This window comes from Lathyrus oleraceus, chromosome 2, assembly GCF_024323335.1.
Source record: "Lathyrus oleraceus cultivar Zhongwan6 chromosome 2, CAAS_Psat_ZW6_1.0, whole genome shotgun sequence".
In the NCBI taxonomy this organism is placed as follows: Eukaryota; Viridiplantae; Streptophyta; class Magnoliopsida; order Fabales; family Fabaceae; genus Lathyrus; species Lathyrus oleraceus.
In genome coordinates, this window is record NC_066580.1 from 418,492,534 (window position 1) to 418,506,910 (window position 14,377).

Consider the following 14,377-nt stretch of genomic DNA (forward strand, 5'->3'; position numbering starts at 1 on the left):
GCAGGTATTCTAACTCACACTCTGATAACCTCATTCTGTACCTTTTCTGACTTAAACATTGGAGCACTTTGCAGGTACACCCCCCTTTTCACTTCATTCTCCGGCCCATTCACCAAGACCTTGGAAGGCCCTCCTGATCAGGTGAGATCAGTGGCGCCGTCTGTGGGAACTAGCTATCCCCATCTTCATCAAACGAGGATCAAAAGCTCATTCATTTCTGTCCTTCCAACATGGCCGGAGAACAACATAGCGATCACAGCCGTCCCCTCGTCAACTACAACATGGACGACGGCCCGCCATCCCATGAGGCGGACGTTCGGGACGGTCATCCATCCACCCCGTCTCCAGAGCCCCAAAACAACGGAGATGTCCCTCACGCCCACAATTTAGGGGCAGAGACATTTCATCCCATTCCCGTTCCCGTTGAAGGAGACGCCGTAATGATTGCCATGGTGAATGCCCTCAATCAGGCCGGTTCTATGCTCCACCAGCAGCACGAACGAATCATGGCCCTCGAAGCCGAACGACAAGAGGCCCGGTCCCAGCCGGTGAGTAGGATACAACAACGTCCGGAGCCAACGAAGAAGCGAGGACGTCGCTCTCCCGAACCCCACGCCAGCAGGGCACGCGCCCATCGTGACGGTGGTCGAGCGAGAACATCACCAAGGCGCGGGCACAGCCCCGACAACAACGAACTGTCTCCCGTAAGGAGCGACGAGGAAGATTTGCATTGCCCCCTATCTCGGGCAATAATGGAAGCCCCGCTCCCCAAAGGCATGGAGAAACCGCCAAACCTAGCTGTGTACGACGGGACTACAGATCCCGACGATCACGTCGACAACGTCAACGCGATGCTCGACTACCGCAATGATATAACCGGGCACCTCAAATGCCGACTGTTCTCAACGACCCTCAGGAAAGGGGCCATGGCCTGGTACAAAAGCTTGGCCCCTGAGTCCATTACGTCATGGAGAGTCATGAGGTCCATGTTCACCCGGCACTTTACAGCTTCCCGTCGTCACCCCAAGACTGAGGCGACCCTTGAAGCCATAGTGCAGAAGAAGAATGAAACGCTGCGCTCATACATCGAGCGATTCAACCAGGAAGCTGTCGAGGTAGATACCACCGAGCACATGAAGAAGTATCTCCTCGAGAGAGGTCTCTTACCCGGCAGTGAACTTAGCAGAGCCGTAGGGATCGAGCCTCCCCGCACCTTAAACGAGCTCCTGCATAAAGCCCAGGCCTACATCAGATACGAGGAAAAGCAGGTGGCACACAATGCCCGCAGCGGACGTAACGCTGGGGAGACCGAGCACTCAAAACGCGAGGACACGAGCATTTCCCGTCGCAACGGAGACAGACGAAGAGAAGAAAGACCTCGCGAGCTCCGGGAAGGAAGAGGCCCCGCGGGCAGATATAGCGAGTACACCTTACTGACGGCTCCTCGAGAGCGTATCCTCGCAGAATGCATCAACTCTGAATTTAAGCAGGGCAGGGTCAGGTTCCCAAAACCGTCTGCACCAAAGCCCCACACCGACAAATCAAAGTACTGCCGGTTCCACAGAAGTCACGGACACGTGACCGAAGACTGCGTCCACCTGAAAGATGCGATTGAAATTTTAATCCAAGAAGGGCACCTGAAGCAGTACACGAGGAAGAACGAAGCTCCCAGACACGACGAGCCAGAGAAGAAGAGACCCCGGGAAAACACACCCCCCGACAACTCTCCCTATCAAGTGGCCCTCTGCGTGTCACGACCGGAAGATTTCTTCCCCCCCGAACCATTGCCCGAGGGCAAGATCACTGCACTCAGCCCCTGGGAAGACTTCCCTACCACACTGGTGATATCAGGAGGAGGAACTAACGGGGAATCCGCGGCCCTCTCCGTCAAACGCAAGTTCGACGAACTCCTACTGACTGCCCCCGAGCAGAAAGCGACATTGACAAAATACCGGGGAAAATCCAACCCAATATCCTTCTTCCTGGAGGAACTCCCGGGCGGATCCCCGAACTCGGCCATCCCACTATTGATTAGAGCAAAGATGGCCAGATTCGACGTACGACGCATCCTGGTCGACGAAGGCAGCTCAGTGGATATCATGTACGTCCACCTCTTCAAGACTCTGAAGCTAGACAAGACCAACTTAGCCCCCTACGTCGGATCAGATCTCCAAGGATTCAACGGAGCAACAACCAGACCGTGGGGATATGTTGAGCTCCTCGTCACTTTCGGCGAACAAGAAACGGCCAGGGAAGTCAAAATCCAATTCCTGGTCGTAGACTGTCCGTCTCTCTACAATTGCATCTTTGGACGCCCGACGCTGGCCGAACTCACTGCGGTCCCATCCACCGTCCACCTGAAGATGAAATACTACACCAAATTGGGACGTGTGGTCACCATCCATGGTGACATCGAAGCAGCCCGGCGATGCTACGACGCCGCAGTAAAAGGACAGGCCGTAGTCAGCACGAAGAGCAACTGCAACAACAAAAAACTCAAGACCGAGGATCCTGCCCGAGGAGTCAACGCCATCGACCTCGACTGTCGCATCGGGCTGGACGAGACCGGAGAGGGGAGGTTCCCCAAGGAACGCTCTCTCGAACACCCGGTCCGACCAATCCCCGACGGGGAGTTCGAACTCATTCCTCTTGGGGACGATCCGGAAAGGACGGTGAAGATAGGTAAGGGACTACCCGAGGAAACAAGAGAAGAGCTAGTAGCATGCCTCAAAGAGAACTCCGACCTCTTCGCGTGGAATGCCGCAGAAATGCCCGGGCTGGACCCCGAGATCGCGTGTCATAAGCTAGCTGTAGACCGGGCAGCCAAGCCCATAGCACAGCGTAGACGCAAGCAATCGCCCGAAAAGGCAGAGGCTGCCGAGCGAGCTGTAAAAGACCTCTTAGAGGCAAATTTTATTTCTGAAGCCCAGTACACAACCTGGCTCTCTAATGTAGTCCTCGTTAAGAAAAATAATGGAAAATGGCGTATGTGTGTTGATTATACTGATCTTAATAGGGCTTGCCCGAAAGATGCTTTCCCCCTCCCTAATATAGACTCGCTCGTTGACAACTCTGCAGGTTTTAAACTCTTGTCCTTCATGGACGCATATAGTGGATACAACCAGATCCCTATGTCGCCCGCAGACAAGAAACACACAGCGTTCATGACCCCAACGGGCAATTACTACTACAACGTGATGCCGTTCGGGCTCAAGAACGCTGGCGCTACATACCAACGCATGATGAACAAAGTCTTCAAGGACGAAATAGGGGACATGCTCGAAGTGTACATGGACGACATGATCGTCAAATCACACGAGGAGGTAACCCATGCTCGACACCTTACGAAGGTATTCGAGCAGGCGAGACAGTGTAAAATGAGGTTCAACCCCGAGAAATGCACGTTCGGAGTCCGGGCAGGCAAGTTCCTCGGTTTCTATCTCACCGAAAGAGGGATCGAGGCCAACCCCGACAAATGCCGGGCATTCTCGGAGTTTCCGACCCCAAAAACCAAAAAATCGATCCAGTCACTCAATGGAGTGCTCGCCTCACTCTCCCGTTTCATCGCCAAGTCCGCCCAGCACGCATTGCCATTCTTCAGACTCCTTCGCAAAGAGGCTACCTTTGACTGGACCGATGAATGCGAACAAGCGCTACTCCATCTAAAGAAGGTTCTGTCCCAACCCCCGGTCTTATCACGGCCATCAGAAAAGGAAACCCTATACTTATACCTATCCGTGGCAACCGAGGCCGTCAGCGCCGTTCTAATAAGAGAAACCGACGAAGGACAAAAGCCCATCTATTTTACGAGTAAAGCACTCCAAGGTCCCGAGCTCCGATATCAGCAAATCGAAAAGGTCGCCCTGGCCCTCATCAACACAGCGAGGAGACTACGATATTACTTCCTCGCACACACGATAAAGGTGAGGACCGACCAGCCAATCAAACAGCTGCTCGGGCGCCCGGATATGGCCGGGAGGATGCTCAAGTGGTCATTAGAACTCTCCGAATTCGACATACAATACGAAAGTAGGAAAGCCTTGAAAGCTCAGGCGCTGGCCGACTTCGTCGCGGAGATGACCCACTGCCCGACTCCAGCAGAAAGCGCCCACAAATGGACGATCTTCGTCGATGGCGCCTCTAGCACATCAGGCAGCGGGGCCGGGATCATCCTCGAAAATGAAGAAGGGATCCTGATAGAGGTATCGTTAGCGCTAGCATTCCCAACATCAAACAACCAAGCCGAATACGAAGCCTTCCTCGCAGGCCTGAGGTTAGCCGACGACCTGGGAGCAAAAGAGGTAAAAATATCCACCGACTCCCAGCTCGTGGCCTCACAAGTGCGAGGAGAATACCAAACCAAGAACGACAACCTCCTCGGGTACTTGTCCCTCGTCAAAGAAAAACTTGATAGATTTGAAAAATGGGAAGTTCAACACATACCCCGCGAGCACAACACACGGGCAGACGTTCTCTCGAAACTAGCCAGCACGAGGAAAAAGGGTGGGAATAAATCAGTAATCCAAGAAATTCTCCCGCGGCCCAGCATCGACAAACTACCGCCTCCACTCGAGGTCAACGCTATTGGAGATGCCCACTGTTGGATGACACCCATCTACAATTACCTCACACGAGACGAACTCCCGGCTGACCCGAAAGAGGCGGCCATTGTCAAACGACGCGCATGCTCGTACGTACTCCTCGAAGGCAAACTCTACCGGAGAGGATTCTCCATCCCACTACTCAAATGCGTCGAGGAAGAGAAAGTCCCCGACATACTTGGAGAGATACATCGGGGAATTAACGCTCAACACCTCGGCGGACGATCGCTCGCACGAAAAGCCCTTCGAGCAGGCTACTACTGGCCGACCATGCAAAACGATTCGAAAGAGCACGTCAAAAGATGTGACAAATGCCAACGACATGCCGACATGCACCTCGCACCCCCGAACGACCTCAGATCGTTGTCTTCCCCATGACCCTTCGCGTGGTGGGGCATGGACATCCTCGGACCCTTCGTCACCGGATCATATCAGAATAAATACCTCATCGTCGGGGTGGATTACTTCACCAAATGGATCGAGGCGGAGGCACTGGCTAAAATAACCGCGCAGAACATTCTCCGGTTCTTCAAACGCAACATCCTCGCTCGGTTCGGTATACCCCAGGCACTTGTCACAGACAACGGGACACAATTCACGGACGGAGGATTCCAGGACTTCATCGCCAGCCTGGGCACCACACAGCATTTCACGTCTGTCGAGCATCCGCAGACGAACGGGCAAGCAGAGGCGGCCAACAGGGTAATCTTACGTGGCCTCAAACGCAGACTCGGCGAGGCAAAGAGGGCATGGGTCGAGGAGCTACATAGCGTCCTATGGGCCTACCGCACGACACCGCATTCTACCACCGGGGAAACCCCGTTCCGACTAACTTACGGCACCGAGGCAGTCATCCCGGTGGAGATACGGACGCCAACGAGGAGGACAGAGGAGCCCCTAGACGAGGAAATGAACGATGAAACCCTTAGAGCCGAGCTCGACCTAGTCGAGGAGATACGTTCCGAAGCAGCTCTCCGGGAAACAACCCTCAAACAAAAGATAGCACTACGTCATGACGCGAAAGTCATAAAAAGAGAGTTCCAGGTCGGCACCCTGGTCCTCAGAAGAAACCAGAAAAACCCGAGAGAGGGCAAACTGGCGGCCAACTGGGAAGGCCCTTACCGCGTCCGCGACAAAACGAGCAACGGGGCCTATTACCTAGAAAACCTACAAGGAGAACAACTCGCTCGACCATGGAACGCAGAAAAACTTAGACAATATTACAGCTAAGTACGCCACGGGAGACGTGGCAGGTACGGCCACGCTCTTCGTCCCCAAAACCCCAGGGAGGAACCACGAGACCCGGGAACGATCCGGGGTCACACAACAAACACAACCCTCCCCGACGGTTGGGATCTTGACCAAGACCCAACGTCGAAGTACCAAGACTGGCAGGGCACCCAGCTCGCGATGGGAGGACCCAAGCCTCGGGACCAGGGTTCGAACAACGGACCCGGGCTTCGATACCCACGGGCACAAAGCCCGACACTTCGTCGGTTCCCTAAACCGAGGAGATTAACAAAGTCGAGCAGAGTACGAATTCATGCAAACAAATATCAAACACAAACGAGCACAATGAACGGTAACAAAAATATTCATACATTAGAAACGACAAAGGCGGCCGAAGCCAAGTACGCCCGAAGGCCATATTACAACGCCCGAAGGCCAAAATACATGAGGCACGCAGGCCATGATAAGAAAAACATATAAACTAAGACTCCGCTCGGAGCTCCTCTTCATCCTCTTCTTCTTCTTCTCCCCCCAGCTCCTCCTCCACTTCAAACGGGCAGATGATCTCACCATCCCGGACGCAACAGTTATAGGCCGACCCTTCCGTCACCAACTCAGGGTTCAGAAGCCCGAGCTGCTCGACAACATTGTCGAAACCCTCTTTGAAGCAGGCCACAAGATCTTGGTTGAGAGTCCGGATATGCCCTAGCAGCTCACCGCGCGAGCCAAAGGCGCGTTCCTCCTCGGTCTCATCTGCCAGAGGACGGACCTTTCCCTCGAGAGACTCAACCTGAGCCCGTAGGTAGGCGTTGTCCTCGGTCAGCTTCTGATGGTCGACCACCTGCTCTTCCAGGCTCGCCTTAGCAGCCTTCAACTGGTCCCTCTCCCTTTCCACCTCCTCCAGCTTCTGGCGCAGCCCTTCCTGCAGCTGATGCTCTTCTTTGTAGTCCGACAGATCTTGAGATAGTCTTTCCTTCTCTGTCCGAACCTGCAAAAGGGCTTCCTCCAGCGAGGCGGTGGAGACCGCAGTGTCGGTCAGAACCATGGCCGTCTCCATCACCCGGATGACGGCAGCAATATCCCTGGCCAGATCTTTCCTCCGGGCAGCAACATCCTGGTCCAGAATAGCCTTGGCCTCAGGCGCAGGCACAGCAATCGACTCCTCGGCCTTGAAGAACGACCGTTCCACATAGCAGGGAGGCAGAAGATAGCTGCCCGGTCCATGCGAACCTCCTGGAGACGACCTGGTAAGGGCCCCAGCCGGACGCTTCCGTTTATGGAGGGGAGAAGCCGCTGGCGACGGACTGCTGTCAGGAATGGTGATCGGGTTAAGCCGAGGAGGAGAGGAAGGAATCACGCTCGCCGCCTGCGAGGGACCGACCCCGGCATCGCCAGCAATCTCCGAGACACGGGCCGCAGTTTTCTTCTTCTTCTTGGGCACCCGGTCAGGAGCGCCGACTTGATTCGCCAGCTTCAGCACCCGATCACGAGCATTGGGCATGGCACCTGCAAATAAATTACACACAAACGTTAGCGACCGAAGTCATAAACAGAAATAAAAAGCTAAACAAAGTCTGCCTACTCAATAACGCCAGAGCTTCCTCCTCGGTATCACACTCGAGCAGAGCCTTCGTATTGATATAACGCGTCTCGGTGATTAGCTCCCCGGCCTCATCCAGGTAGGGCACGCCCTGTCGATTCGCCCAGAACGCCAAGCTGAAGCTCTGCACGTAATCGACCAGCTTCTTGTACGCGAGCCTATCCTCCTCGCCGAGCATCGCGTACTTGACCCGGTAATGCGCTGTGGAGAGATCGAAATGATCACGCTGCCACCTCAGCGGTATCTTCGACATCAGCGTCTCCTCCCCGTTGGGTTCCCGTTGATAGTAGTAGAGAGAGTGAAGGGCAGCCCGGGTAATCGGCATCACCACGTACCACCGGCTTTTGAAATGGCGAACAGAATCCTCGTACGTCTTGAACAGACGCACGGGCTGCTTGAAAGAAACCCAACTGTGGCGGCCACGGGAACCGGACCTCTGGAGATGGAACACGTGGAAGAAGAGAGCCCGGGTGCAACCAATGCCGAGGAACTGGCAAACTAACTCGAATGCCCGCATAAATGCGAGGGCATTAGGATGTAGTTGGGACGGCGCCAGCCGGAGCCACTTGAAGACCGACATCTGGAAGGAGCTGAAGGGCAGTCTCATCCCCGCCTCACGAAAAGCAAATTCATACATGGTGAACTGCTTCCCCGGGAAATGATGACAAATGCGGTCTTCTTCCTTGGGGGCGCAGCAATACCAGTTCGGTGGATCCTCCCGGTTTATGGCCTCGACCATAGCGTGAGCAGTGATGGCTTCGTCACAGAAGTCTGATTCCTCCTCCAAGGGCTCGTCCGCAACCCAGGAGAAGTCGACCTGCCCGGAAGAGGAGGCGTGTTCGGTACCATCTCGGACACTCCCATCCCCGACAGGAAGACGAGCGATTGTCGCGTCGTCGGTGGAGGACCCAGAATCTTCCTTCCTCGGTCGTAAGCGCCCGGTAACACCTGAAACGCAGACAGAAAGAGTGAATTCGACGTCGTATCAAATCCACCCTTCCACCGCAGGTCAAGTGAAAGGGCGTAGCGGCGACGGACACTAACCGTGCTCAACTCGGTGGCCCGCGCATTCTATGGAGACCGGGCATAAACTTCATACAACCTATGCAAGTGTTGCCCGGCATATGAAGTTTATGCCCGGTACAGTAGGATCCCAACCCTATTTTCTACCATCTAATATACACCTACAGTCCACTACACTGTCCCTAAGTTAAACCTAACCACATTTCTACGAAAATAGCATGCGTTTGACAGAAAACAACAAGGAAAAAGAATGGGTCACAGTGGAAAACCGTACCTGACATAGTTAAGTTGAAAAGGTACGGTGGTGTCCGAGCAGAAAACGGTGGTTCAGATAGGAGGACGGGCGGAGACGGCGGTCCAGACGGTTGAGAGAGCAAACGAGAGAGAATGTGGAGAACTCCGGTGAACGCGTGAGCAAAAAGAAAAAGTCGAAATGAAGTTACTCAACCCCTTTTTATAGGGCTTGGCACGTAGACCAACACGCTAGGTCATCATTACCTAGCCTGCCTACGCCGTCTTTGCGCGCGAAACGAAGCGACCCCACTAATTCTGAGACACGTCTGTCAAAGATGAGAAGCTGAAGCGACCCGAGCACCTATCCATCTCCTCGACTCACCAAGACGCCACCTCCCCGCGTCATACCCACGTTTACTACAAGGAAGGCGCAGATCAACCGACCACCTCCATCCCCGACATTCCCGAAGAAAGGGTCGGTCATGAATAGGTCTGGCACGACCTCGCCTGTCTAACGGTCAAGCTTCCCCATCGTCGCGGGGAACCCTTAGTCGAAACATAAGTCATCCCTCTGGCTCAGAGACTCGACTTGGGGGGCTCCTGTTCCGGACTGGGCCATGACCCTAGGCACGGCACGGCCCAATACTCGCCAAGCCCACGTCCAAACGGCCATGTCCACACGACCACGAGGACGCGTCAGGTGGACGACAGTCCGCCCGACGAACGTCTCCCCGGGCCCTTAAACACGTGTCGGACAGTGAGCGGGTCCTCCTCGTACGATCTCCATCCACTCACCGTCAACCCACGTTGCGGGCACCTCAGTTGTGTCGGGCAGGGCCTTAACGGCATCCCACTCACCACGTCACCCAACTCCCCTATATTGTCGCCTTAGGGATAGGGGCAGTTGGACCAGGGGGCAGACTTTGGTCTAGGTCTTAACGCTTCTTACGCGTCCCCTGGCAGCTCCTCCTTGGGCCTAGCTAATCCAGCCCATTAGGAGCCTTGGCCCAGCGCTGGGGGCTCACTATAAATACCCCTTTCATGGCAAAGGGGCAGGTATTCTAACTCACACTCTGATAACCTCATTCTGTACCTTTTCTGACTTAAACATTGGAGCACTTTGCAGGTACACCCCCCTTTTCACTTCATTCTCCGGCCCATTCACCAAGACCTTGGAAGGCCCTCCTGATCAGGTGAGATCAGTATCCAATTAGATTGGTTGATTTAGGAAAATTAGAATTTGATTATGATTGTAATTTGATTCTATTTTAGAAATAGGATTAGGGTTCAGAATTGTAACTGATATTTGTAATGTACTTAGTCCAATTTCAATTGTAATTCTTGATTTCAATGTATCTCGATTCAATAAAGGAAAGTTTTGATTGAATGATTTGATCCAATTTTGTTTTTTGTTTACGTGCATTAGGGTTTTAGGATTTGGGGAAAAGGGAATATTGGAGATGAACATGGGTCGCGCTTGACCCGTTTCCGCTGATGGATACTGGATTCGACCCAGTTGGACTTTGGGTCACCCCTTTGACCCAACTGAATGGGGTCAGATTGGGCTCTGTCCAATTTTTAGACCAAAAGCCCCAAAATTAAAAAAAAAACCAAAAAACCCGATTAACCTTAATTTAATAATAATAATCCAATATCAATAATGATGTCCTTAATAACAATTAATAATAAAATAATAATAATAATATTCATTCTTAATAATAATAATAATAATAATAATATAATAATATTAATAATTCCATAATAATATTCTTAATAATAAACCCTAATACCCTAAATAATAACACTAATACTAGTTAATTAGTAATAATTCTATTTTCAAAACACTTTAGTTTTAATCATAAATTACCTGAAACTTATAAGTGACATCTTAATTCGTAGGACTATGCTTAACTGTTAATAGAACTATTCAAAAACCTAAGTCATCTTCTTAAAAAGTCAAAATGATACTCTTTGATTTTTTAGGTAATCGGGGTTGACTTGTAAAGGCTCTGGTCATGTTAGTATTAGCTAAAAATAGAAAGAAAAGGTGGTCCAAATTTGGGGTAGACAGGAGTAATACACCTTTCTTTAAACTTGATGGTTCACCAATATGTATAACCTCTTTCATGTCTTTGAAAGTCACAATATTATTTCCTTGATTAAATTCATATTATTCATTTATCATCCTTAGTAACATGGTAGATTTTTCTTTTTTTCCTTGAAAAACTTGAGCATTCAGCTTGAATATGTCCAAAATCTCTGCATTTAAGACACTGGATCTAGTTGAGATTTTGTTTTTCACAATCTTTTCCTTTATGCTGAAAATTACACCTCTTGGAATTGTGTTGCTTATTGTGTTGAACATTTGTAAAGACATTCTTCCTATATCTCTTATCTCATTTTCTTAGGACTTTACTAAAGACTTAGCAAGCCTGAGATTTTCTTCAAAATCACATTCTACTTGGTCTTCACAATCTTCATAATTGCCTTTGGCTTTATTCTTTGGAGAATTCTTAATACCATAAATAATCTTTGGTTGATGAACTGCTTTTCCTTCATTGAAAATTTCCATCTTGAACTGAATAAGAACCATCAAACACACCCAAACAGAACATGGTTCTTGTTCTGATGCCAATTGAAATTTTGTTCTCAGGAGGACAAATGTTGGACCAGATGCCTGGGACAACGTGTACAACTGGTTTGACAAATGACAAAGTTTGGGGTAGATGACAGACACGATGTTTGGGACATTGTATACCAGAAAAAACCGGTTTGCAAGACAGTTATCAGATAACAGTTAAAATAATAAATAACAAAAAGAATTAGTAACCTAGATCGGTGAAACCACACCTACGTCTGGAGGGCACTCTATCCAAGAAAGGAAATTCACTCTTTATGGTATTAGTACAATTAGTCTTATAGGAACAACAACCACATGTTGTTCAATGTCTCTTCCTAACACTACCATAATGACTTTCTATTTAGGTATTCCCCTATATATGAGAACTCCTCTCACTTTCTTTCGATCACTAATCCCAAGTGATTACCTTGATAAGCACAATATTAGTACAATTAGTCTTATAGGAACAACAACCACATATTGTTCAATGCCTCTTCCTAACACTACCATAATGACTTTCTATTTAGGTATTCCCCTATATATGAGAACTCCTCTCACTTTCTTTCGATCACTTTCTATTTAGGTCAAAATTTGGGGTACGACAGGAGTAATACACCTTTCTTTAAACTTGATGGCTCACCAATATGTATAACCTCTTTCATGTCTTTGAAAGTCACAATATTATTTCCTTGATTAAATTCATATTATTCATTTATCATCCTTAGTAACATGGTAGATTTTTCTTTTTTTCCTTGAAAAACTTGAGCATTCAGCTTGAATATGTCCAAAATCTCTGCATTTTAGACACTGGATCTAGTTGAGATTTTGTTTTTCATAATCTTTTCCTTTATGCTGAAAATTGCACCTCTTGGAATTGTGTTGCTTATTGTGTTGAACATTTATAGAGACATTCTTCCTATATCTCTTGTCTCATTTTCTTAGGACTTTACTAAAGACTTAGCAAGCCTGAGATTTTCTTCAAAATCACATTCTACTTGATCTTTACAATCTTCATAATTGCCTTTGGCTCTATTCTTTGGAGAATTCTTAATACCATAAATAATCTTTGGTTGATGAACTGCTTCTCCTTCATTGAAAATTTCCATCTTGAACTGAATAAGAACCATCAAACACACCCAAACAGAACATAGTTCTTGTTCTGATGCCAATTGAAATTTTGTTCTCAGGAGGACAAATGTTGGATCAGATGCCTCGGACAACGTGTATAACTGGTTTGACAAATGACAAAGTTTGGGGTAGATGACAGACACGATGTTTGGGACATTGTATACCAGAAAAAAACCGATTTGCAAGATAGTTATCAGATAACAGTTAAAATAATAAATAACAAAAAGAATTAGTAACCTAGATCGGTGAAACTACACCTACGTCAGGAGGACACTCTATCCAAGAAAGGAAATTCACTCTTTATGGTATTAGTACAATTAGTCTTATAGGAACAACAACCACATGTTGTTCAATGCCTCTTCCTAACACTATCATAATGACTTTCTATTTAGGTATTCCCTTATATATGAGAACTCCTCTCACTTTTTTTCAATCACTAATCCCAAGTGATTATCTTGATAAGCACAATAATGAATGTTGAATTACAACTCAACTAAACAAACAACACTATGCCTTATGATCTGAATGAGGACACTAGCGTGGTGTACAAGCAATACAAACAAATGACTCAAATAAACTCCAACACTAAAGATCTTCAATTAAACGCATGGTCTTCAAAGATGAAATTAAGTCTCCTTATATAGAAATGCAATCTTCTGAATTTTTCTTCAATGGGCAAAAATTTTGATTTCGTCCAAAATTATAGCTAATACAGTTGGATTTGATTTTGATTTTGATTTCGTCCAAAATTATAGCTAATACAGTTGGATTTTGATTTTGTTATTAATTCAAATTCAAATTTAAGTCTCCATTTAAATTGATTTGATCTTCAAACAACTGTCAAACAAATCACACAAACGCATTGATAAACAATAACAAATCTGATTGGATTTCAACCAGAATTTTGCTCCAAAAATGCAACAACATTGACCAGCTGAACAAGGGTCAAATGTTATACACATGCTAAAACATCGTATCTCATGTATGATTTCTGCACCAAAACAACTTGAACACTCCATGTTATTTTGCATATTGCAGCAGATCCTAAAGAAACAACACAACAACTAAAACAAATAATGCATGTCATATCTTTGTGGTGTAGTTTATTAGTTTCCATGTTTTAATTCCTAATCTTTAAGATAAAAGTGAAATTTTCTTAATTATTTAAAAATTATATTAAAATAGTCCCAATAATTTGTATTGTATTACCTTTATACAATGGTTTTTCACATAAAGCAAAACTAATCTATATTCTTTGAAGTTTTAGAAGAAACCTTTTTATAAATAATGAAGTATAAAATGTTTCTAATAAAAAACTCTTAAATGAAAACCTAGTCTCAATAAACTCTGACCTTAATTTATTTAAGCTAATGATCTTTATATAATGTGCATCATTGCAGGCATAATTAGTACAAGAAATCGATAGACTTTGATTGTTAATATTTTCTTTTACAAAAAAAAATATTATTAATTTGGACTTTTGAATATGAGAGTCAAAAGTGTGAAATGGCACTATCATTCACAAGAATATTCGGTTTATCCGGCAATAGTTAACCTAAATTTTCATCAAAAAAGACAAGGCTACTCTTTTTAGCTTTTGTCACACTGTGTGACATGCACTGATAGTTGAGTTTCAAAATTAATTAGTGTTTAATTAATCAGTAATTAGTAAGTAATCACAGGCTCCTTTGATGAGTCGGCAGCATTTTGTTTCCATGGTGACAGGGGCTGTTGACCTACACAACAGTGTCTATATCATTATTGATTGACATTTTATGTCCACTGTATTATTTTATTTTGAATTTTTGTTTCATTTTTTGTTTTATAGTAGATGTTGTAAATTATCTTTTGCTTGGTTTCATCTCTTTTATAATCATTGTTATCAAGGTTCTAAAAATCAACCTTTGTAATAGTTAAGACAGAATAAAGGAACAACCAGAA

The 14,377-nt window shown here is 47.3% G+C and overlaps 1 protein-coding gene across 1 annotated transcript; it reads left to right on the top strand.

Moving 5' to 3' along the window:
* The first annotated feature begins 230 nt into the window (after positions 1 to 230).
* Positions 231 to 4,979, top strand: LOC127123508 (uncharacterized). Its single transcript, XM_051053719.1, has one exon. The coding sequence runs from the start codon at positions 231 to 233 to the stop codon at positions 4,977 to 4,979; it is 4,749 nt and encodes a 1,582-aa protein (XP_050909676.1).
* The last annotated feature ends 9,398 nt before the right edge of the window (positions 4,980 to 14,377 follow it).

Excerpts from the sequence above, each read along its gene's own strand:
- LOC127123508 (XM_051053719.1), top strand. The coding sequence starts at position 231 with ATGGCCGGAGAACAACATAGCGATCACAGCCGTCCCCTCGTCAACTAC.